The sequence below is a fragment of the Ciconia boyciana genome, chromosome 24 (genome assembly GCF_034638445.1).
Source record: "Ciconia boyciana chromosome 24, ASM3463844v1, whole genome shotgun sequence".
In the NCBI taxonomy this organism is placed as follows: Eukaryota; Metazoa; Chordata; class Aves; order Ciconiiformes; family Ciconiidae; genus Ciconia; species Ciconia boyciana.
The window spans coordinates 5,761,757-5,785,322 of record NC_132957.1 but is presented as its reverse complement, the minus strand read 5'-3'; the positions used below and the strand labels follow the sequence as shown (position 1 = coordinate 5,785,322).

Here is a 23,566-nt window from a genome sequence, read left to right as displayed (position 1 = left end):
CGTTTGATGGGTGTGATGGAACCTGACAATCACATTGCATAAGGACAAGCATCAAGTTTCACGGAAATACCACACCTGAACACTAGTTTGGGCCATAAAACTGAAACAGCCCTGCAAACGAGCAGAGAGGGAAAGCAAACACCCCCCTTTGCACACCCCCGACAGGAAGGTTTACCAGTCACACATCTTAAAGACAGATAAAAATGGAAGGGTTAGGGACATGCAACCCTGGACAGAACTATTAGCCCAGACAGAGATGAACTATGGACGTAACCGACCATACCGAGTTACAAAGCAAGTTCTCTGCTGAACTAACAAGTGAAAAAAGCAAAGGTCTTCCAGCTGCTCCCTCCTGGGTAGGGCACATGCCAGCGCTTCCTCCTGCCTCTCCTTCCCCAGCACCAGCTTCCTCCGAGCAGAGAGGAGGTAAGAGCTGCAAAAGAGCAGACAATTCCCTTCCTCCTTCCCAGGAGGAGCCTCTGGCCTGCACTACACGACCATCTTCTGGTTTTGCTATTACACACACAAGCCCTTTCCCTCTCCTGCAGGAGCAAGGAATGTGCTTCGTAATCTTTCCCGTAAGGGCTGTGCACTCATGCTGCTTGGGCAATCGCCACCCAACACGTTTGCATGCTGGAACCACTAAAATGTTTCACCCGATCTGACTGGTTTCCTCTTGTGGCAAGTTGTACGTTCTTCATAATGCCAGGGTTACAGAACCCACAGCAATAAACTTTAACAAGGCACTGAGGGGGGGAGGGAGAAACAAAATTTAAGAAGAAATACTACCCAGGAGCAGAGCTGGGGAATGACTGCACTGCCAAAGTATTATTAAGCAATTAAAATGCCATGTGTGGCTAGCAGCTCATTAATACACCATGCTTAACATTTACATATGTATTTATGTGCAAACACAGTTATCTCACACTGCCGAACACATTTTTCCTGCTCTTTTTTCATCATTAAAGATAATACCCTCGGAAAGGAACAGCTCCCTCCCCCTCTTCCTTTTTTCCTTCTTTTCAGTGCTGCCGCTGTTTTACCTACTGCAGAGACGCACCGAAAGTCACCCTGCGAACGCAGAGGGGTGGATTTAGCACACCTGCACGCAGTAGCTCTGACAATCCAGCACTGGCTCTCGGCTCCTCCTAATCTATTCAGGCAAATTAAAATCTGTGCATAAATTCTGGGAATGAATGTTGAATACAGGGAAAGGCTTGTTTAAATTGCTTTCAAGTCGAAACCGCTGTGGTCTCACCATCTCTCTTGCATGAGGACAGAGCTTGGCCAGCACTAACGAACTAACCAGGGAAGGGGAAAACTATTTTTACCGGAAAAGTGAACACCGCCTCCTATTTCACCAGCACCTCGTGGGTCTGGACAAGAGTCAGTTAAGGTAACAGGAAGGAGACCAAGACAGCCCAACCTCCCTGGCCTGAACTGCTGTGGAATGACCAGCTTTGGTATGTTATTTTGCTTCCCTTAATCTTGGTTTTCAAATCTGTGAATGTGAGATGCACTTTCTTCTTGCAGTCTGAAATAAGAGCCAACAGCAACTCAGTGCACTGCTTTGAGATCCTCTTAGGAAAGCCACCAAGTATGCAGTGTTTGCCAAAGTCCTTTTAGTACCTTTGGTGCTGTGCTTTACCTTTTTTTCAATAAGAACTTAAAGATATTCACCCGCATTTGAAGAGCTGGCATAAAGCCACTGACAAGTTAGCTTGAATTAAACTGAAAAAAAAAAAGTGTTAACTGGAAGAATCGAGCATGTGAACCTTGCTGTATTGCCAAAGCAAAGATGTGAAAACAGCCTGCCCTGTACGTACCTGCTCACCCTCTCCAGGACTTAGTTACTGGTAAACTGCTCCATGGAAGCTACTCTGGCTCAAAAGCTTCCCCTCAGAGGCTGAGGGTATTCACTGGATAACTAAAAATCATTTTACTGGGTTTAATCACACTGGATTTACAAAAGACTGCCCATTTGGACTCACATCCTCAGATCTGACTTCGAGCTGCAGCACTAAAGAAGGAACCGGGTGTCCTGGACAACAGAACACACCACCTGCATTCATCAACTCCAACACTGCAAGTTCCGTGTCCTGCCATGGAGACACTCAACTCGCCCATGAAGAGCCAGGCTCCGGCTAACCTGGCCCATCCCAGAGCCAAAACCCCTGTGACTGAACTCGGAAGGCAGCCAGGGACACGCACAATTGAGGTCCATCCAGTGGTTGTGTGCAAGAGCTACACCAGTCCCTCTCAGGCCACTGATTCACTTTAATCATTGAGGTTGGCTCTTGAAGCAATCAAGGCCCTACATCAATTACTAACACATGTGCTTATCATTTAGTCAGTGAAACCTGTCTCTTCAGCACCAAGATCACAGTTTAATGAGTTAATGCCAGGGAGTTTGGAGTCATCTTATTTTACTTCTTTCAGCTGCAGAAAACCAAGTGCTGATCTTCTTGATGAATAAAACCAGAACTTTTCAACCCAAATGACTAAACACATTTAGTCATTAAGTTCTTAGAGAAATTAATTCTGCACTGAAGTGAAGTTTAGTTCGGAGAAGCGCTGTGCTCTTCAGTCAGAAGAGGCTGCGCTGGCTCCAACCAGAAGAGGAATGCTCCATTGCGACTCAGCCAGCATCAACACCACTTTGCTTTGCGGAAAGGTAGTCACCCCAATGAAACCACACAGACAAAAGGGAAGGAATGCTGGTCTCCTGCTTCTGTTTGAACTCTCTTTCACAAAGGAGAAAGAGGGAATCTGGCTGAAGAGTTTGTAGAAATCAGCATTTCGTTGTGTGAAGACGAGGTTACGTGTGCTGACCCGATACATGTCCTTCAACAGGTACTGGTTAAGAAAAATAAGTGTCTGCTCCCTGCCCCACAAGCAAAACAAGCCAATAAAACCAAGCCCAAAAATTCAGCTGTTATGAAAAGAATATTTAGAAAGCTAGAGGGACATTCTCCTGCAGGAAAACACGAAGGAAAGTACACGAAGGTGTGCAACATTCAGAACCCAACAAGCACCAACAGTCTTACTGCAGAGATGGTTCCTACCCTTCTTGAAGGAATAAAGCACTTGCCCAGAGAAAGTCTTTCATCCCTGAGTCCTGGGACATTATGAGCTGGGTGGGGAGCACCTTTGGATTATATCAAGTTCAGACAATTGCTTTAAAGAGCAAGACTGCTTTTTTTTGCTGCCACCCACTCTAACATAGCAGCAGTGGAAGAGTTTGGTACGAGGCAAACCTGAGCTGACATCTCAGTCGCCCAAATCATCTGATGTCAGTCCAGCCTATGGGTCTCAGGGTAGGGCTATTTCACATACTCCAACAGAATGTTGGGGGGTGGGGGGGTGTGGTGTTAGTTGGATTGCTTTGGTTTGCTGGGGTTTTTTTTCTGTAAAGAATTTGATAATTTCCTTCAGTTTTCCTCAACTCAGGACTTTCAACAGCAGGATCTAGAGGAACACACTGTGGACAGGCTTTTACAGGAATCCACATCTCAGAGGTGAGCAATGCAATGCACTTCCCTCCCGGAGATGGGTCTCCATACTTTGACAGCTTAAGCTTGCTATAACACCACTTGTTTAGACTACTGTGATATTGTGCCTGCCTCGCATGCTTCATACCAGCTGCTCATCAATGAGTCCGATGCGTCTGAAGCCCTTCTGGGGCAATGCTGCAATTTCACTGGAGACCTCCTATGTGTATTTTGGCCAGACTTCATGCTCTGATGTTATAGCCCTCCGTTCAGAGATGCAAACTCCACATCTCAGGCCAGCAGATCAGAGACAAGCTGGCGAGGTCACAGGCTGCCTCGGCATCAGTCTGGCACTCTTCTTCCCCATCATTAGACCAATTTATGTTTTTCAAAGCCTACTTTACTATTATGGTAAGTAATACTCCACAGGCAGGTGGCAAAGTAGAAAAGGGCATGAAAACAGCAGGAAAATAGGGTGTTGTGTGTTTTGGAAATTGCAGAAGAAAGCTTTGCTCCAGGTTTTGAGAAGTACGTTTTTGCAGATGTGTGACACCACTTCCAACAGCACAACTGGACTGACCCAGATTTCCCTGAAGCACGGAATGTCTTGAGCCTACAGCTGCGAAGGAAGCCCAGCTCTTCAGGGATAACTGCCTTAGAAATTAACTGAGCTACAGCTCTTCCCTACAGGGGACCTGAACCTCATTTGTTCTTTCAGCAAGGTTTAATACACTGTTTACATTTTTCAGGTTAGGAAAATCTGAAACAAAGAGGCAAGCTTTGGTATCTTTTAAAGAAATTCTCTAGCATGCAAGTTAACTACTGAAAAGAAACAGGAAAAACCTGCTTCAGGACAAAGCTGTTGCTATGAGAATAAGCCATGTCCAAACACAGCCACTTGCAAATGAGATTTCTTCTGCAAGGATTTTGAAGAGAAACTTGTACTAACTCTAATGCCATCTGCATTTTTCTATTTTACAACATAGGTTATAATTACAACTCCCTTTACAATCCCATTTTTTAATGTTTCCATCCCTTTCAGGATTCCTACCTGTAACGCCCTAACCCTAAATCCACCTAAAAAAAGATTCAGCTGCAGTTTTCAAATACAAAAGGATGGACTTCTTTGGTTTTTTGTGAAATACAGATATGGAAAATTTCACCTGAAAGGTAATTTTTACAATTACCAGGATATAAAAAAACAGGAAAGCTAAAGGTGCAGCCTTGGCTAAATCATTCTCTAGCAAGGAATTGCTACAATGAGCCTCATTTCCAAAAGTAACTATAGCAAAGTCGACAAGTTTACATTGGTGTTAAAAGCAGGCATGTCTTTGCAGGATCGAGGCTATAACTAGATAAGGTTTCCAGCAGAGTTGACAGGAGCAGCAGAGCAGCACTGAACAGGAAGAAAGCAAGGGGCAAAGCCAGAACAAATGGTCAAAGAAAAAAACCCAACACAATAGATAAACACAATCTAATCTTGTGGTTCAATACAGCAAAACAGAAATTCTGTTATAGCTCTCTCGAGGCCTCACAAAGTGTAATTTACAGGAATCATGCTTAAAAAGTACACCCTCTTCCAATCAGAGACAGGCTAGCTAAGAGCAAAGACACTGAACTTATCTGATAACTCCTCTCAAATTCTCACTTTGGGGAGTAGCTAGCAAGGCAGAGCTCCATTCAGCACCTGTGGGACAGCTTCTTGGCAATCTTACGTCAAGAACTGCCCTATTCCATCCACCCTATCGTTGCTGGCTAGCTCACTCTGGAGACTGAGGTGGACCAGGCACGTGAGAAGCAAGAAGAACTAATACAGAGACAAAACGCAGCTCGTCCCTCTGAACAGAGGAGCTCATTCTCGCTGCTGCCAGCCAGGCTGGAATTTACACACTCCCGAGGATGGATATCTCTGCTTTTCCACAAAGATGCTAAAATCCCTTTAGGAAGGAGGTTAAACTAAATCCTCGAGCACCTGGAACACAGTTACTAGCTCACAATACCAGGTTATTTTTCTTTTATTTTTCCTTCCTCCCACCTCTGACCTAAATAAAAACACATCCTGTGTATCTGCGACACTCCCTGTGCTCACAGAGACCAAAGCAGCCATCGATCAGCCTTCAAACCTTCTTCCCAACAATCAGCATCTCCCAGTCGCAACAGAGTTCCAATCCAAGTCACTCAGTGGTGGCACAAGGCCGCTTCATGTTGTCCCAAACATCTCCTGTCATATCCTACCTTCTGATCCCGGATGGAGGTTCATCATAAAGGGGGAGAAGGAAGAACAATGTTTATTGTTACGCGAAGATCCCTCAGAAATGCTATTTTGGGCATGTAATCTAGAAAAGTTTTTGCACTGAATCTAGAAAGCACATGGCTGATGTCTTTCCCATCAGACAGGGCCACTGTTACTACGGGAAGGTTACCGAAACCCATCACAACTCCGCTTTACAGCACTAAGCTGTGCTGTACACTAGGCAGCTTTACTTAGAAGTCAGTCACAGTTCCTCACACGAGCCCGTAACTCATCACCTCACACCTTGTGGGATGAGGTTATCAGTGAAGAACATCAGTTATAACCAGAAGAAAAAGTCATGACTCTTGATGAACGCTGGCTTGCACAGTTAGGGCCTCTACACGTTTTTCAATGTAGACATGAGATGGTAGTATTTAGTCAGCTTCCAGTCACCTACACAGCAAAAGTTGTTAAGTTCACTTCACCTGTACGTCTGCCACCTGGTACCAGTAATACCTTCTTCCTTGTCTGCACCAGCTGTATAAAGCTAGACTGCATGACGTATTTGCTCAGCTAGATTGTGCTAACGGTGTGTTTTTAAGAACTCCATTAGTGTAAGAAATCCAGGCTAAAACAAGGCTGTTCCTCCCTTATAGCAGCCTCCAGGTTTACCGGAAATCAAAGTTTTTATCTTTTTTTTAAAAAAAAAAAAAAATGTTTGCTGCTTTTTCCAAGATGTAGCAGTTTATGAAATGCCACAAGATCAGTCTGTGATGCAATTATTTCCCCATCAGTTAGTGAAATAAAGTAAACAAGGACAGCAGTAAAGAAACAGTTGAATCATGGGGTGTGCAAGAGCAGAGGGGAATTATACAAAGGAGAACAGCACTCACTGGTTTTCACTTGGGAAAGATGAGGTTGGGAAAGAGGCAGGGTAGCAGCTACTCCATGAGTCGGCAGCCAGCATGGAATTCTGAAAGGAGAAACCAGAACAGTTACAGCAGGAGAGGACTGGCACAGTCCTGTTTTACTGTCCTGTCCTCACATTACCTACAGCTGCAGACCCCAGGCCAGGCTTATGACTTCTCTCCCTCAGTGCCTTCCACACGCAGAGGTGGCTCTTCATCTCTCACAGGAGGAGAAATAGAGTGCTACACTCCAGTTTGAGCTTTTGAACCTAATTGCCTATTACTGTCCCCTTTCCCAGCCCTTTAAGCTCAGTCTCTGCAGAAAGCAAGCACCAACCCATTAACTTTAAATTGGCTTGCATAGGTAAACACCCAAAAACATCGTTCTTTTTGTCTTCCCACCTCCCTAAACAGTCTCCAACATTAATGGGAAGCTTTTAGCTGAGCATGTACCAATACAATCATGGAAAGAATACAGTATCTTATTACTCAGCTACAGATCAGTCTTTCATCTGTCCTTTTTTGCGTCCAAAGCAATGATACCTCATGCTTGAAGCAACATGCACTTGGTGAAATGGGCCTCTTTTTTTAACCTCTGTGTTCCCATACGTGACAAAACTCAAACAAGAGTTATAAATAAAGCCAGAAAACTGCAGGAACACGTAAGCTATTTTGGGATAGACGTTTGCATTTTGCCCTGTTGAGAACAAATGCATCAGGGACCCGGTCTTGTTTTAGCAGCAGTAGCAGGACAAATACAACCCTATTCATCTCTGCCACTCTCAAAAAAGGCACAGCTGGACCCAGCAATAGATTTAGCATGTCTCAGAGAGACAAGCTGGGGTAGAAACAAAGTCTGCAATTCTGCGTAAACTCTTTAGTCCTTTCCCGAGGAGCCTGGCACCCACCAGCTTTGAGAGAGGCATTGTTTTAATCACAGCCTTGTTTTCCTCCTCCCACTTCAAAGGCAGCAGACAGCCGTCACCTCAACCCTCCAGCACTCCCAATCAATACTTCATGCCCCTGGACAGCTGCCTAGAAAGTCTGGTAAATAGCTCCTGTAAACACGCACAAGGACTCCCAGGATTTGACAGGCTGGAGTGCTCTGCTCAGAGCCCTTCTGGTGACGCTCTCCAAAGAGCCTCTCCCTGCCCCTCCCCGAGAAGCTGTTGGGGCCCTCACCTCCATGGCTGGCACGGCGAGCTGGGAGCGGAGGCCGGGGATGCTGTAGAGTGTATTGCCTGACTGCTGGTGCTCGTGCTGCGGATAGTTCTTCCCCCCGTCCATGGCAGGGCGTGCTGAGGGCATCAGCCTGCGTCCTGCCGCATGAAGTCCTCAGGGCAGGTGGAACAGGCTATGGAGTGGTGGAAGGTTCTTTATCTGTGCTCTTCACCCTGCACCATGTCCTAGGGTGGAAAAGAAATGCACATTTAAATTTTTTTAAAGGGGCGAAGAAAAAAAAACAAACAAACCACTTCCAAGACCAAATGTAGCTAAGAGATCAGTAAACAGACGTCAGCCTGTGAAATGCCTGCTGCCTCTTTATAAAAGAGAGGTTTCTGCTGAGAAAGAGAGTTCTCAAATATCACCACACCTGGAATTCACCCAGACCTGTGAACTTACATTAAACACACCTCTCCTGCCTCGCTGCAAACACTGCGGAAGTCTGGCAGATCATCACAATCATCTGTGATTTCTGCAGTAGACACACAGCTGGTTTTTAGCTTGAGGAATTTTCCGGTCTAAGATACAAAAAGATTGTGCACTTCTGTGCAAACTCATGATGATCAGTTCCCCAAAATCCCCCGTTTTCATGAAAATATGCTATGTAGGTAGAACATCGTTCCACGGAGTACCAATGGCCACGCTGAGCAATGGGTGAATCACCTCGCGGGGTCTGAGCGCACTCACATCTCCGATCTCGCTGGGCTTTGATGTCTCCCTAATTTCACAGTGCAGTGTGCACTAATACTTTTCACCACTGCTATGCACAAAGGTCAAACCGGATAGCATACTTATAGCATGAATACTATTAATCTAACAAATATAAGAATGTACCAGCTGTCTTGCATTTTCCCTGTTGCTAGCAAGATGAGATTTCAGAATCAGGCTTGCTAAAGCAAGAGTTTTAAGGCAGGGATTAACCTCACGATAAGACATTGCCTTCAGTGCAACTTCTCAGTCAAAACCTCCAAAGTAATGTCTGATTTTTTTCCCGCTAAATTCTCCATAACCCCACAGAACATCAATTTCCAATTGGATTTAATGGATTAAAAAAAAAAAAGATATGGTAAAAGCAATCTATACAACCAGAGGAGCAAGAGAAAAGCATCCATGATGTCCACTTCCATTGCATCTTTCTTTGTCCCTCTTCTGCCTCCCATGACCCTGTCTGCCACCAGCATGACAGCCGAGTAAATGAAAATGGCCAATATATTCTCAACGAGCAAGCTAGCCAAGCAGAAAAACTAAGTAGCACAAACTGAAGCTGCAATGTAAAATACGCCAGCTTTGATCACTTAGAAGATACTACTTGCTAGAAGGAGTATTTTTGAAAAGTCTTTTCTGAGTCAGAGTCCCTTTAAAAATAAGTGACCTTTCAGCGGACAAAATTATTTCTGCGTTTGTAATGGAAAGTGAAATTAAAGTGACTCTTTCTTTCTTTCTTTCTTTCTTTCTCTGGTGGCAGCAGCCATTCCAGGAGAGCTTCGAGCAGGGCTCGCATGCGCAGGCTGCAGAACCCGCAGGGGACCAACGACATCCCTGCCGAGCCCAGGGTGGAGAGGCCGACACCAATCCCTTGGTGAAAAGTTGCCAGGCAAAACCCTCGAATTCAGGGGACTTTCCGGGTGAAGAGCAGAGACAGACAATCCCGCTGCCTCTGCTCCTCGAACAAATTGCGGGCGCACAAATGCCTTCACAAGACGCAGGCTTCCAGACTGAATTAAATCATTTGCCAGAGGCTAAGCACTTTGCGGTTTAAAAAAGTATTCCCCTTTTATTTTAGCTAAAGAGGTAGTCACACTGGGATGCACACGGTTTACGTAAGCTCACAAGCCCGTGCTGGATGAAAGCTGCGGCTCATCGGGGTGGGGCTGCGGAGCAGAAGGCAACTTCCCCAGGAGCAGACTGGCCAGTCCTCCCAGCAGCCGTGGGTTTAAACAGACTGCAGAGTTTGCTCATCCAGTCTTTGCCTCTTCCCACAGCCTGACAAATTGTAAAAAAAAAAAAAAAAAAAAAAAAAAAAAAAAAAAAAGAGATGACCAAGATGCAAGCGTTTTCCCCAGGAAAGCACAAGGAAACATCACCACCTCCAGAGAATAAAGTTTATACACCAGCAGAAGTAACACCAGGCTACCTGAAAAGATGATTAAGCTACAAAAATCTCAGACCCTTTTAGTTAATCGCTAACAGAATAAATACTCTTTACAAAGGCCTGGGATCACCTAGATCCTTTTCACTAGCTTTATGTCACCAGAGATTTACTGCAGTCTCATTCTTTTACAAGCAGAAGTGTTTCTTTTTATTACACCATAAAATCCACACTCAGGCTTTATAGTCCATAAGCCCAGGAGCAAAAAATAGCTAAAAACATTTAGCTAGCACTCCAGCATCCTAATTAATATTGTTATACTGGCCTCAGGCCTCTGGATTTATTAGCCAAACGTTAGCACCAGGGTTCCCAAAACACAGCCTGTCAACCACTTGTAGCCTTGAAGCCTCATTAGAAGCTGCCTAATCACAGCCTTCCTTGACAAAAGTCAGCTCACCAGTGCAGCTGCAGGAGCAGCAGTACCACTGGTGGGTCCTCTGGCCCCAGCCACGCACAAATTCAGCGTTGATGCTGAAGTCCTATTACTTAAGCGAAACCTGCTTTATGTTACATCTCCTGAAGACAAAGGACTGCAGATGAATTTCCTCAGGCAGCCCAACATTCACATCCCACCTATCAAGTGGCTCTGCGCACAGAAGACTGCAAAGACATTAAAATATTCAAGGACTTCTTCCTCCCAAGCCACATGATTTATTGCAACAGAACTCGTGAACAGGGATGCATAAATGCAGACTTTGACCCCAAGCCCATTGTGAAGAGAAGCAGTAAAAAGCGTCACCAGCGAGAAATGAACCTATGCTTCAGCATGATGGCTACACAATCATCCCAGGGGATGCCTTCCTCGCTGCGCTTTAGGGTTCCTTTTTTCTTTTCCTTTAAATTGTTCTCCGATGCCACTGGTGGTCCACAAGAGATCCTATGAAATTTTAAGTTACATCTAAGGAAGAAAGTAATAAGAGACACGACAAAGTTTTATCATGGCTCCACTTATCTCCAGTGCACAAAACAGATTAAATGGAAGGGTTTGCTTAAAAAATAGCCCTGCCTCATTCCTCCTCCCAGTCATAAAATTCCCCGCTTTTCTTCTTGTCTTGGTAGATTTGACAAGAGGACCTAGATTACAAATTAAGCCTGTGCTACAACATCCCAATCCCCAAATGAAGCAGCAGGGAGCAGAGCAGCAAACCTACAATTAGGTTTGTTTTCCACTTCCATCAACCTGCTCCAAGATCCTCCAGCCTTCCAACTCAAGAGAGACGTTGGCAGTGCAAGGCTGTAAGGAAGACAGCCTTTTTTTTCCTTGTTTTGTTTTTTAAAGATTACCTTTAAATACTGCTCAGCTGTTCCTGAACAGAGGTGGTGAGGTTTGCTGACCTAAGGGTCAATGTCACAGACTGCTTTAGAGATATCGACATCCTCTGGTGCCTTTAAAATACCGTGTCTGTTCTTTTCACCAGTGACTTCAGGGGGTTTTGCTGCTTTTTTTTTCCTCCCATTTATAACAGCTTTCGATAAGAAATCAGAAGCAGTTATTCCCGTAACAGCTGTAGCAAATATACAGCTTTACTCACACATCCAAAGTAACTTATGAAGGGTAAAATCAATATCAGAATTTCTCCCTGCCTGCTCTACATTATCTCGTGTCTTGGCAACACCAGATTGCACTGGCCAGATTCTCTGCAGAGCAGAGTGCCTTTCCCTAAAACAGAGTTAGTTCCTTAGGAAAACTCTTGCACAATACATCACACCCAATCAGCAAAATGAAGGAAAACTGCTTAAGGAACTGTAAACTTCTATGCTTGAGCAATGGTCAGATGGTAAAAGACAACACATTGAATTTGCATGACATAATTCCTCTGAAGAGATCAAAGTGAACAGTAGTCCAGCCTTATAGATGGGCAACCCAAAAATCTAGAGATCTTTTGTTCGGAGATGCCAAGAAAACCAGTAACAGTTAAGAATGAAACCCAAATGTCATGGACTCCCAGTCTTGTCCCCAGGCCACACCGAAAGAGGACGAATCCCGTCAACATTTTCTAGTTAACCCAAAAGAAAACGGTGCACTGCTGAAGACACATTACCATAACGCACACGTCATACAACAGCTAATAACCATCACAAGGTTGCTATTAACCATCCACCCACGTGAGCTCCTTGCTAGTTCTGATAAATGCAATTGTGCCCTGTCAGCATTTACTTACACAGAACAAGCCACTAAAGTCTGAATACAAACATGGGAATCAGAAAGCTGGAGTACGGTATCACCTTGGTTTACGGGGGGTCTCTAGCTAGTGTATATTCCAAAATACATCCAAGCATCGATAACAGCGGGAAGGAAGCAAGAGGCATCAAGAATTCACTCTACACCCTGCACCCTTTCCATCCATTGCCTCGATGCCAGAGGATGCTGAAGGCACTTCTTGTCCAACCAGAGCAGCACGAGCAACCCAGCAGCAGAGCATGTGCTGGACATCACCAAACCCAACCTTCTCCGCTCCGCCAAAGCTTCAGTGCTGCAGAATAATCTTCTGTTCTCCATGCAGGAAGACGGCGGTTACATCAGGTTCCTGGGATGATTAACATGGAGTTTGTAACAGCTCTCGCTATAAGCTCACACTCTGATAAGAGGGGGCTGCTGTCTGGCTTATGCACTCAAATTCCAAGAAAAAAATAAAGAAAAAACTGACTGAAGCCAGTTTCAGAGATGTACATGAGCCCGAGGCCAGCAGGACAATACCTGTCACGAGAACAGGAGAAGTGGAAACAGCCTTTGGTATGTGCTTGTCTCACCATCCTCCAGGCAGCCTCATCATGGAAAACCATGAAAATCAGCAAGTTCCTTGCAAGCCAAAGCGCTCTCATTTCCACATCCCATCCTGTCGTTGTAACAATAAAAACTGATAAACACAGAGACCCACAGTTTGCAAGTGAACTGTTACAGCAAACTTTTCCTTAAACATTTTGCCACTTCTTCTCTTACCAAATATACTCCAACAAAGTAACAGTTCCCACCGTTAAGGCAAATCAGAGCTCTCTAGTTTAAGGTCATTTCCATTGCACAAGCATGCAAGTGGCCCACCAGGATGTATTTAAAAACAAGACTAGGGCACTATCAGCAACAAATTTACTTGGGAGTATTAGAAACTCCAGAGCCAGCAGTGAACAAAAATGGAATTACTGATGCCAACTTTTGATCTTAGCAGTCAAAAAAGGTTCTAGTTACATAGACTAATACTTATTTTTTCTGAAGTTTCAGAGTAACCTCTGGTACCATCTAAGATTCAAACCATAGAGTTAAAACTCTCTTTCACAAGTCACAGATAAAAAATCTTTTTAAAAACCTCTCCCCTGTCCTGTTAGCCTTTGACAACCAGACACGGGATGTTTGCCAATTACTCACTTTTAAATTTTCTACTTAGGAAAAAAGAACCTAAACAAGCAGAGTGCTACTACCAAATTCAAGAATCGAGAATTGACTCAAGTTTTTCATAGCGCTAGAAAATAAAGAATGCAGAATCATGGAAAATAGCGACCTTGAACTCAATGACAGAAGTCATACTAGGACATCATACCGAAACAAACCCCGGTGCGTGGCATACGTCACATCCCCGTGAGCACAGGAAACGGTCCTTAGTACAAGGAGGTACCAACCACTAACAAGGAATTTCAAAAAGCTTCCCAAGTGGATTATGCTTCATATAACCGCAGAGTAATCAGACTGATTTTCCAGATGGGTTATTTGTCACATAGAATTAACTGAAGCACTCCACTGCCATGATAACTATTCAGGGAGCAATACAACCAAAAAAAGCAAACCCACCAAAAAAAAAACCAAACCCCAAACCAAAAAAAAAAAACCAAACCAAAAAAACTACACCACCAAACAGTGCAAGGATAAATCCCCTAAAAAAAAAAATTCACTGGAATGGATTTTTTCATTTCCCTGCCACAAAACCTATATAATTACAGAAAATCTCAAAGCACAATCTGTAAAGCTGCTTACCTAGACCAAGCTGAGAAGTTTCCTAGAATCACCAAAGATGAGACTCCCATTCCCAGCAGTTATGTTAAAGGCATAAAGGGTAAAGTCTGGGAGAGGAGAACACCGGCTCTGCAGACCAGTGCCTGGACAAGGTTCCTAACTTCAAGAACTTCAGTAATCTGCTTCTGCAAGCATCGCCAAGAAACAGCAAAGTGATCTCCCAGGTTCAGAGTGGTGGCACTCAAGCAATGATTACAGGAGCATGAAAAAACCCATTGGACTTGCTCGTTTACGGCTGAGCAGCCTATGTTTAATCATGAAACTGGTTCCCTGCATAGCGTGATAAAGCCCCGTGAGCAATTTGATTATATCACGAGTTCTTCTGATTAAGCTATAGAAAGTTTCAATATTAATAACAGTTTTCTTAAAGGTTTGCTATTCAGTCCAGACAGTAAGGGGCAGCTTCAGTCTGGAATTCATCACGCCTAGAGGTTACAGAGCACAAATTTTAACTTTTAACAGCTTGAGCTTTTTAGAATTTTATTGGACCAGCACTGCAGCAGACAATTTCCAATTTGAAAAACATAACAAACTGCTCTGCAATAATCAGGATCGATAGAGCTGTGGGTAAGGGCTCAGTTCACGGGTATCTGCAATCAAGAGAGGTGAAAATAACCCATTGTACACTCAGTAAATGCAAGCACTTCCTCCTGTTGTGTTTCAGGCTTTGTTAGCGTATTTTAAATTGTCTCCATTAAAGGAAGACAGCTAGGAAACCACAGGTATGCATGGAACAGTCAGAGCTAAACCTGCTGATCGTGAATTACCATGCACTCAATAATGACAAAAAGACCTCAGAAATTTGATCTAGTTCCTTCTCCTGCTTGCAGATTAATTCCCCTCCCACCTGCCCACCCACACCCACGGAGCAGAAAGGGAGCCCCAAGCCTCGTTCCCCTACCCCGCTCCATCCACTCCTTCCACCAACGTGCTGCCGCTGGTGAGCCATCGACACGGGCACCCGCGGGAGCTGCAGCTGGATGGAATTCTGCAGAACACCATTAGTATATAACTGCCCAAAGAAATGGGAACTTCATACGACGGAACATCAAGCCATTTTTATGTCTCAAGTGCCAAGGCAGCTTCAAGTTCCCCTTTAATGTTTCTTCTTGCCATATTTTTGGACAGTTTAGACCAAACAATGTTTTGCCTTGAGGGATGAGAAGGGAAGGGTTCGATTCAGAGCCCCAGTCACCGGCAGTGACTCACTCGGAGAAACAGGAAAACCAAGGGAGAGAAGCTAGGATCTACCCTTCTGATACAGTCATGGTCCCCTCGCAGAGCTACCATGAGGCTCCATCATATTTAGAATAGGGCCTAGCAGACAAAAGATAGCATCCGAGTACAAAAGTTCAACATGAACAGAAGTATCAAATCTTTTCCCTGCAGATAAGGCAAAACATGAATGGAAATACCATTTTTTCATGCTCTCCACTGCTTGCAACTTAGCTCTTTTTCATTAGGCAAATCCAGTTCTTTGCAGAGCAAAATTAAATACAGTACTGTTTGTTTAAGTACCTGAAACACTGTTGGAAAAGGAATTTCAAGTTAATTTACAAAGAAGGCAGAAGTTAATGCAGAAACAGAAAATACTCTGGGTGACTCACTCTAGCTCTCTACTGTTCTTAAGCAAGCAACTGGTCGATTTATATTTGAAAGCCAAAGAATCCAAAGTTTGCTCCTTACCAGGAACGATCTTAGAAGAGAGAGATATACCGATTCCATGCACTTATCTCAATGGAAACATAGAAAGGAAGAATATGTCTCCAACCTTGCATATTAGAAATCGTGAAAAAAATGTGAGCCTGATGCAGACAACTTCAAAGTACCATTAGAGTTACAGAAAAGAGGGGTGAAAAATCTAACCTTAGGCAGATGAGGAATACAACCCGGTCCAGTTACAAATGCATAGGATAACACCAACCAAAAAGATACTTATTATCGGTGATGAAAACGGAATCACTTTAGGGCACGCTAACCCAAGGACTTTAAGCCACCTTGAACTCCTGAACACTGTCGGCAAGGAAGAACGTGCTTGGGAGCGTTTGCTCTGTACAGGCGTAGAGCTGTAAGCACGTAGGCACAGCACAGCCAGGCGCCTGAGCAACACTGAGGAGGAAACGGGGCAACCCTTGCTGCTTACCTGGGCTATGCAGCTCCATACGGAATTGCCGGGTGAAACAATCTATTTGACAGATTAACTGCTGGAATGAGATAGCTGTAAGCAAAGGGAAGAAGAATTGAGATCATTCCAAAGCTTCTTGCCAGATCTATGCAAGATATATGGTGGTGCAGGCAAAAGAGCAAACTTGCCCTCCAAAGACAGTGGTGTTTCCAGAATGAAAAGGAAGAGCTTTACGCTTCAAGCAGTGCTAGCTCCTCCTCATTTGAAGTTCAGACCATACGGGGGGGGGGGAGTCAAAGACAGCTTTTTGGAAGGAAAAGTTCTCTTTACAAGAAAATATTAACTGTCCCACACAGGTAGATTTAAAGCAAGTCAGGCAGGTTTAAATTAGCATGTAACAGACTTAATTATTATAAGTGCCAGGAAAAAAAAAAAGTTGAAAAACAACACTCAAGAGACAGGTCACGTTGCAAGGACTGTAGGAGCACAGGCAAGAACAAGGAACACAATAAGGAACCACGGTTGACAAAGTCAGGGCAAAATCTGACTTATTAGGGAAGAGAACAGCGGCTGTATTTATACTGTACAGGTCTGCCATGGAAATAGCCATACCATTAGCGAGGAGGTGCCGTACAGCATGGCCGAGTGCATCCACGTATGGAGACAGACTGCACAGACGGTGACTGCCACCCCATCGCACGGGAACAAGCTCAGGCCCCAGAGCAAGCGCAGCTGGTAAGGAAAGGAGGCTCACCTCCCCGTCATCCACCCGGCCCTACCAAACACCAACAGGGTCATTCTTCTCCCCACCATGAGAGGGATCAACACCAGTATAAAGCACCTTTGCACCAACCAAGGCCTGTGCTGCACCCAGAATCGCACCGCCCACCACTGGGACACTCCCTGGTGCTGTTTGGAGATTTGTGAGAGTCACAGTGGCCTTAATCCTCGCACAGAAATGCAAGAGTAAATAATGAGAAGGAAAAAGCTTAATCTGGAGTCTTGTTGCTGGCATCTACCCCAATGTGCCATTCCCTAAATTTCCAGGGATTAATATTAGGCAATTAAGTGGCACGGCAGCTTTAGCAACAACAGAAAGTTCCTTAATCTATCCACCAACATACATTGCCTTAACTCTTCCACAGATACTTTTGTTTCAAGGCTGCACAATTAAAGTTAATTGCTGATGCTACCTGCAATGCTGACCTCACTTTTCATTCATGTAGCTCACGGTGACTCCAGAACATTATCTCTCCTGCTTCCCTGGGCTCTGTTTCTCCACCAGCGGAGCTGTCGGGTCCCCGCTTCACTGTTCCAAGTTTCATGTTACTTCCCTACAGTGAAGCGGCTGCAAAGCAGACGGCCATCCCTTCCGCTCGCAGGCTGCTCTCACTGATGGTCTGTCTCTAAATTCAAACGTTCTGCTTTGAGCAACAAAATATTGCCCCAGCAGGGACCCAGGCTCAAAGTAAAGCTTGCTTGTACGGCAGGGACAGATTCCATCTGTCCCTGCTCTTCCACCTCGGAGAAGAGAGACGACTATTCCTGGACAGAGCAAAAATGCCTCCCCATTCACTACACATGCTTCTGCCAAGAAACACTCAGCACATTTTTGTGTAAATCTATACAGCATCACCCTCACACAACCATGCACTGAAATTTTCAAAGCGTAAACACGCAAGCCCTGTAAGGCAGAGCTCAGGTTGAGTCAGTCCAGCGGCTCAGACAGCGAATGCACGAAACTGTTCTCAAAAGCAGGGGCTTGAACACCCCCCGCCAGCGGGGCAGAGCCCGAGCAGGGCACCGGGAGCGTCAGAGCTGCTCCCCTTCTCACGCCTGTCACCAGTGCAGTCCTGGAAGAAATGAAACCACGGCGAGAGCACGACGGGTGCTGGCTGCCGGCTAACACGGCAGCCACGGCGCTCAGCACAGCCAAGGTCCGGCAGCAGCGAAGCACACCTGGACGGAGCTGTAACACAAGCCCCACACAAACACTAATGAAGTCAACCTCCGAAGCACACCTGCAAGGTAGAAATGCGTCATTACACTACTTAATTAAAGGGAAAGAGAAGAGCACAAAGAACTTGGCTGACTAAGGTCAGAAGCCAAGAAAACAGAGGTCCGCGGATTCTCTGCGCTTTGCTCTACCCCCCGTTTCAATGACGAGAGACAGGTTGGAAGAAACACTCTCCACCGGAGCTGAGCAGGCCTCGATGTTCTGTTTCACATGCAGCCATTCGCAGCAGAAAAAATACTCCAGGACATCAAAGCCTGCTTCCCTATTGCTCGTAAGCACATAAACACCATTTCAACCCAGCTAACCTCCAGGCACGCTCAATGTATACTTTCTCTGTGAGAGGCATGTATTCCCCTCTTGCATAGCTACATGTTTACAGACCTTGATCGTGTTACCAAAAAAGAGTGAAGAGTTTTAAGCTGAAAAAACGTTTTGGGAGAATATAAAACTCCTAATTAAGCCTAGAAGGCTTTCCTGAGAGATCCAGACTCTCACGATTAAAAGTCACAGCGCAGTATTCAGTGACTACACAGTTGGCTCTTTATTACAGTGTCACTATTCAAAAAGCTTTAAACCTGTGTCAGCATTTTTATTATAGACCCTCCATTTCAGGGATCTATAACTTAACCATTAAAGAGGCCTATTCAGTCAGGGAACACAACCCTCAAACACACCATACGCTCACTATTTTAAACAAAAAAAATTTAAAAAACTCCTGTCCATGTATACTTTAGTGTTAAAAAAACCTGCGATGAAAGTAGCTGTAGCTTTTCAGTGAGCGTCCGGTCTGGCAGATGCAGCCTGTCCCATGTCTGGCACATGACGAAACATGACGCTTGGTCCTGCTTTTTTTCTTCCAGAGTCGGCAGGGATTAGAGGGGGGGACCCACTGCGTGGAGAGCTCAGCAAGCACAAAACAAAACATCAACACTCGACAGCAAGCAACCAGGCAGCTAAAGGGAGGGACAAACAGGAGAAGTCTGTTCCTGTTCAAGGATGAGGATGTAAGACCCTGAAGAAGGTAAAGTATGGGAGGAAACCACATTTAGCAAGACAGTAAGAATTTCTAGGGTTTTTTTTAAAAAGTATGAGTTCATACATAAGAAAAGAAAAACCCACACATGGGACTCAGCAAAACCTTTCGGAACGCTTTTAAAAGATCAAACTTGAGATCTAATCGTTCAAGAAAAAAAAAAAAGTTGCAAAATGCACTGGCCGTGCCATCTCCTGTCAAGTTCTGTGGGTTTACCGTTACATCTTCCTTTATAAAGAAAAAATAGCTTCTCTTTCAGCTGGCCTGAAAGCCCAGCAAAAGCACGAGTATGGTTCCAAGAACAGGCAAAACACTATCGAAGGAGGGAGGAGGGGGAAACGTACCTTTCTTTTTCAACTTTCATCAGCCATCCTAGCTACTGCATGAAATAGCCCCAGATAAAAAATGCCACTCTCTAATTAGACAGAGACTCTCTAATGCCCATCAGCATCTAACACTGGGCAGGCTGGCAGACGGAATACAGTGGTTGCAGGATAACGCCAGCTTTGCACTACGCCAGTGCTAAGCACTGAGATTTCAGATGGTTTTAGGCTGCTACTTTGGCAATGATTGAAAAAGTACTTTGGAGAATTCGAGCGCTCTTCCTCTGAAGAGTACTCACACTAGTGTTTGAACGAGACTTCATTCAGCTGAGCTGCTACAGGTCTAAGTCTTATTGCGGGAAAGTGAGGGTGCGAACATCAAGCAAATAGACCGCCATCAAAACAAGAGCAAGCAGCAGAGATAAGAACAGAATTCAGGCTTCCAGAGTCTCCAGCTGGCATCCTACCTAATGAACTCTGCAAAAATTTTTACTGCTTTATGGGATGCACAACGTTCCCTGAACTCAAAGCAAAAGTATTAGCACGTAATTTTCCACTGAAACGCACTGCCAGCAGCGGCTGCTCTTCGGTTTAGACATACCCACGTAGGTCAGAGAGAGCTCAACATTTCAGGCGACACGTAGATAACCTGCAGAAGACAACGGCACTGCACAGGTACAGCCGATACCTTTCTGCCCACTAAATTTCCAACAGTAATAGTGCACAAGCCAGGAACACCCTTGCAGGCTTTTAGATCCCAGCACTGAACCTGCAGAACTTGCCCTGCAAAAGGCCATCTTATTTTAATTGTAAATGGAGCACGCTAAATTGAAGTCACAGTTCTTATGCTGATATTTATAGTTACTTTCGAGAATGGAGCTCTTAAACCTTGCGCTAGTGTTTAATTATGTTAAGAACCAAGTACACCGGTGACCGCTAACAGCACTAGAGTTAAGAGTCTGTTAGCATAAGCTCTATTTTTCAGAGGCTCTTAATTGGGCCATTAAGAGCTACACCACAACAGGCAGAAACTTGGCAACCAAGGCCTTGGCCCGCGATGGATTTCTGTACACATTTTCACAGCACCGGATTTCAAAGCAGCTGAACAAGGAGCGCAGAAAAATGAGGGCTCGCTGGCCTTTGCCATCTCAGCTGCTGCCCAGGCAACGGTTCCCGTTCCAGGAGCAGGCCTTAGGCAGAGGCAGACGAGGCTGGTCCTTCCCCGAAACCGGGACCAGCGGCAGAAGAAACGGCCCCGACGCCGGACGAGCTTCGCTCTGCCGCGTCTTTCGTTCTTCTACGACGGAGAAACACGTTAGCGGCGGGTGTCGACACGCAGACCGGCTCTTCGCAAACCAAACGGGACAGACCCCGGCGACCGCGCTCAGCGGGCTGTAACCGTTTCACCGCCGTAACCCCGGCTCCACCCGTGGCACCTCCCGAGAGACGGACACGCGTGGAGAAACACAAGCGACCCGCCCGGCCGGGGGGGGGGGGGGGTGGGCAGCGGGGGCTGGCGCTCGCTGCCCCCAGCCCGGCTGCTCCCCGGCCCCGAGGCACAGCCACACGCGGCCCGGGCGGCCCGAGGGCCCCGCCGCGGCCCGGCCCGCTCCCTCAGCGGCGACCGGCGGCACCGGGCAGGCCCGGCCGCGGCGGCGGCGCGCCGGGGGGCCGCGCTCCCCCCGTAGGGCCCCAGGACCGCCCCCGGCCCGGCCGCACGGAGCGGGGCCCAGGGCTCTCCGCCCGCTGAGGGGACCGGGACGGGGTGCGGCGGCGGCCCGAGGGGACCGAGGCCTCAGCCCCACCGGCCCCGGGGCAGCGCCGCGGCGGGGGCAGCCCCGCGACCCGGCCTCGAGGGGCTGCCGGCGCGGGATCCGCGGCGGGGGCAGCGGGGCGCGGGCCGCCCTTACCTGCGTCCCGGGGGGCTCAGGCTCCCGCCCGGCGGCCACCGCCTCTCGGCACTTCCGGGTTCCGCGCGGCCGCCATCTTGGGGGGGACACGGACTTCCGGGCCGGAAGTGGGCGGGGGGCGGGGCCGGGACGGGGCGGCGTGAACCGGGACCGGGGGGGAACCGGGCACGGGCGGGAACCGGCCACGGGGACGGGCACGGCCACGGCCACGGGGACGGGGACGGGGACGGGGACTGGGCTCGGGCCCGGGCCCGGGCCCCGGTAAGAGCCGGCAAGGGAGGGCCCAGGCCCCGGGCTGGTGTAGAGGCAGCAGGGCCCGCGGCGCTGGGAAGCGGCTGCGGGGGCCAGGAAGGGCCGGGGCTGAGGGACCCCCCGGGCCCGAGGGACCCCCCCGGGCCCGTGTCTCCGGCCGCAGCGGGAGCCGGCGTCTCCCCGCGGGCAGGGCCTGCGCCGCCCTCCCTCCGGTCAGCGCCGGGAGCTGCCCGCGGAGCGGCGCTTCCCGGCCCAGAAGCCACCGCCCAGGCCCTTCCGAGCGGCGGGGCGTGCGGCAGCCCCGTCCCTCCGGGCCCGCCCCGCCGGCCTCTGCGCTGACGCGGGCCCGGCAGCGTCGGCCTCGCCTCCCGCGGGGAAGGCACCGACTGCGGAGGGAAACCGAAGTCTTGGGCGGCCTCGGCCGCTCACGCAGCCAGCGTCGGCCCGCGGCCCCAGTGGGTGCTGGCGGGTCGCTCTCCTCACCAAGGAAGGGAAATTCCTCGGGTTTCCTACCTGCAGAACAGGGCAGCGGCTATCTGCCTCCAGAGGAAGCAAGAGAGCTGAAAAGGGAAACGCTAAAATCCTGAGCAGCTTCCAAGGAATGTCCGCTCGCTGCCATCCCGCAGGAGTCCTGCTCGAAGAATTAACTGCAAATCAGCTGAAGTGCTGAATCACAGAGCTGAAAAATAAACTGCTCTGGCAGTTCACCCCACGCTCCTGGCTTCTCCCTCCCACCCATTCCTGTAATGTTTTGGTTTTTTTTTTAATTTCCCATGGCTTACATTGGATCTGTGCCCCTTTTAAGCCTCAGGATAAGCACAAAAGTCCTGATGGGGTCATATAAAAAAGCCTGCCAGATAGGTCTATTTTTACGTTGGCATCCCTAACGCAGCGGCGGCAGCACGGGTATCTCGGGTTTGATTTATCCCCAAGAAGGAAAGCGCCGGCAGACCAGAACCACCGCTATCTGCTTGGCCTTTGGAAACATCGGGCTCTTGCCAGAGGCACCATCGGGAGGGAGGGGGGACCTTGACCAGGGAAGTCTGTGACGCTGGGGCCGGGGCAAACTTGCCGCTCTGGCGTGCCGAGACGCTTTGCCACCGGCAGCAGCTGCGTGCGGTGCTTGGCACAGGGGCCCAGCGCTCCGGTTTAATCTCCAGCCTCTCGGCTGCGGTACGGGGATGATCCCGTTGATAACAGGGAACCCAGCTGGCTGACGGGAAACACCCCGGGCTCTGCGCCCACAGCGAAGCCCCAGGCCGCAGCGAGGCGCGGGCTGGCACAGCACAGGCAGCCCGGATTTAGGGACATTTAGGAGTCTTTGTCCGATGAGGCTGGGGGGCGAAGGCCCTTTCGGGAGCGGGGCAGTCCCCTCTGAAGGGGTTCAGGGAGTGTGGGACCCTGGCCCTGCTGGGGTTTGCATGCAAACCCCAGCAGCACGAGCCCGCCCAGCGGCTGGCTGCCAGCGAGAGCAGCTTCGTACCCATCAAAGGAGCTGTCTTCAAAGGAGATGATGAGAACAAAAGGTTTGGGGTTTCTCGCAGCAGCCCCGGAGGAAGGCAGCTCCCCTCCCGCTCGGTGCTGCCGGGGAGTCTCAGGCGTGCGCTTGGCTGGGCACAGACACGCTCGGCTGGGCCCCTTCCCTCTTCCAGGAGCTGAGCATCTCATCTTGGGGAGTTTAGAGCCCACAGCAGCAAAACCTCAGCCTCCCAGGCTCCCTCGCCTCTCCCACAACCTGCTGCCGTTAGCAGATGACTTTGCCGGAACCCAGCCCCCTAAACCAGCTGGGGAACCTCACGAGGGCGGAGGGGAACACAGCCCCCCTCTCCCAATGGCCACAACACGCGTGGCGCAGCCAGAGCACCCTGGACCGGGACCCCCATCCCGCAGGCTCTGCC

General features: G+C 47.9%; 1 protein-coding gene across 3 annotated transcripts in view; it reads right to left on the bottom strand.

Annotated features, from left to right (window-relative positions):
* The window catches only part of SBNO2 (strawberry notch homolog 2), a 67,789-nt gene extending 45,476 nt beyond the window's left edge, over positions 1-22,313 (bottom strand). Inside the window, exons 1-3 of one of the 3 annotated variants that reach the window (XM_072845248.1) lie at positions 22,182-22,313; positions 7,815-8,038; positions 6,618-6,697 (exon numbers count right to left, since the gene is read on the bottom strand). In XM_072845248.1, coding sequence (XP_072701349.1) covers positions 6,618-6,697; positions 7,815-7,940 — 206 coding nt within the window. In that variant the 5' untranslated portion in view covers positions 7,941-8,038; positions 22,182-22,313. Of the gene's footprint in view, positions 1-283; positions 481-6,617; positions 6,698-7,814; positions 8,039-21,416; positions 21,572-22,181 lie in introns of those variants that run through there. The other 2 variants (XM_072845247.1, XM_072845249.1) reach the window with 2 other exon arrangements.
* Between the last annotated feature and the right edge of the window lie 1,253 nt (positions 22,314-23,566).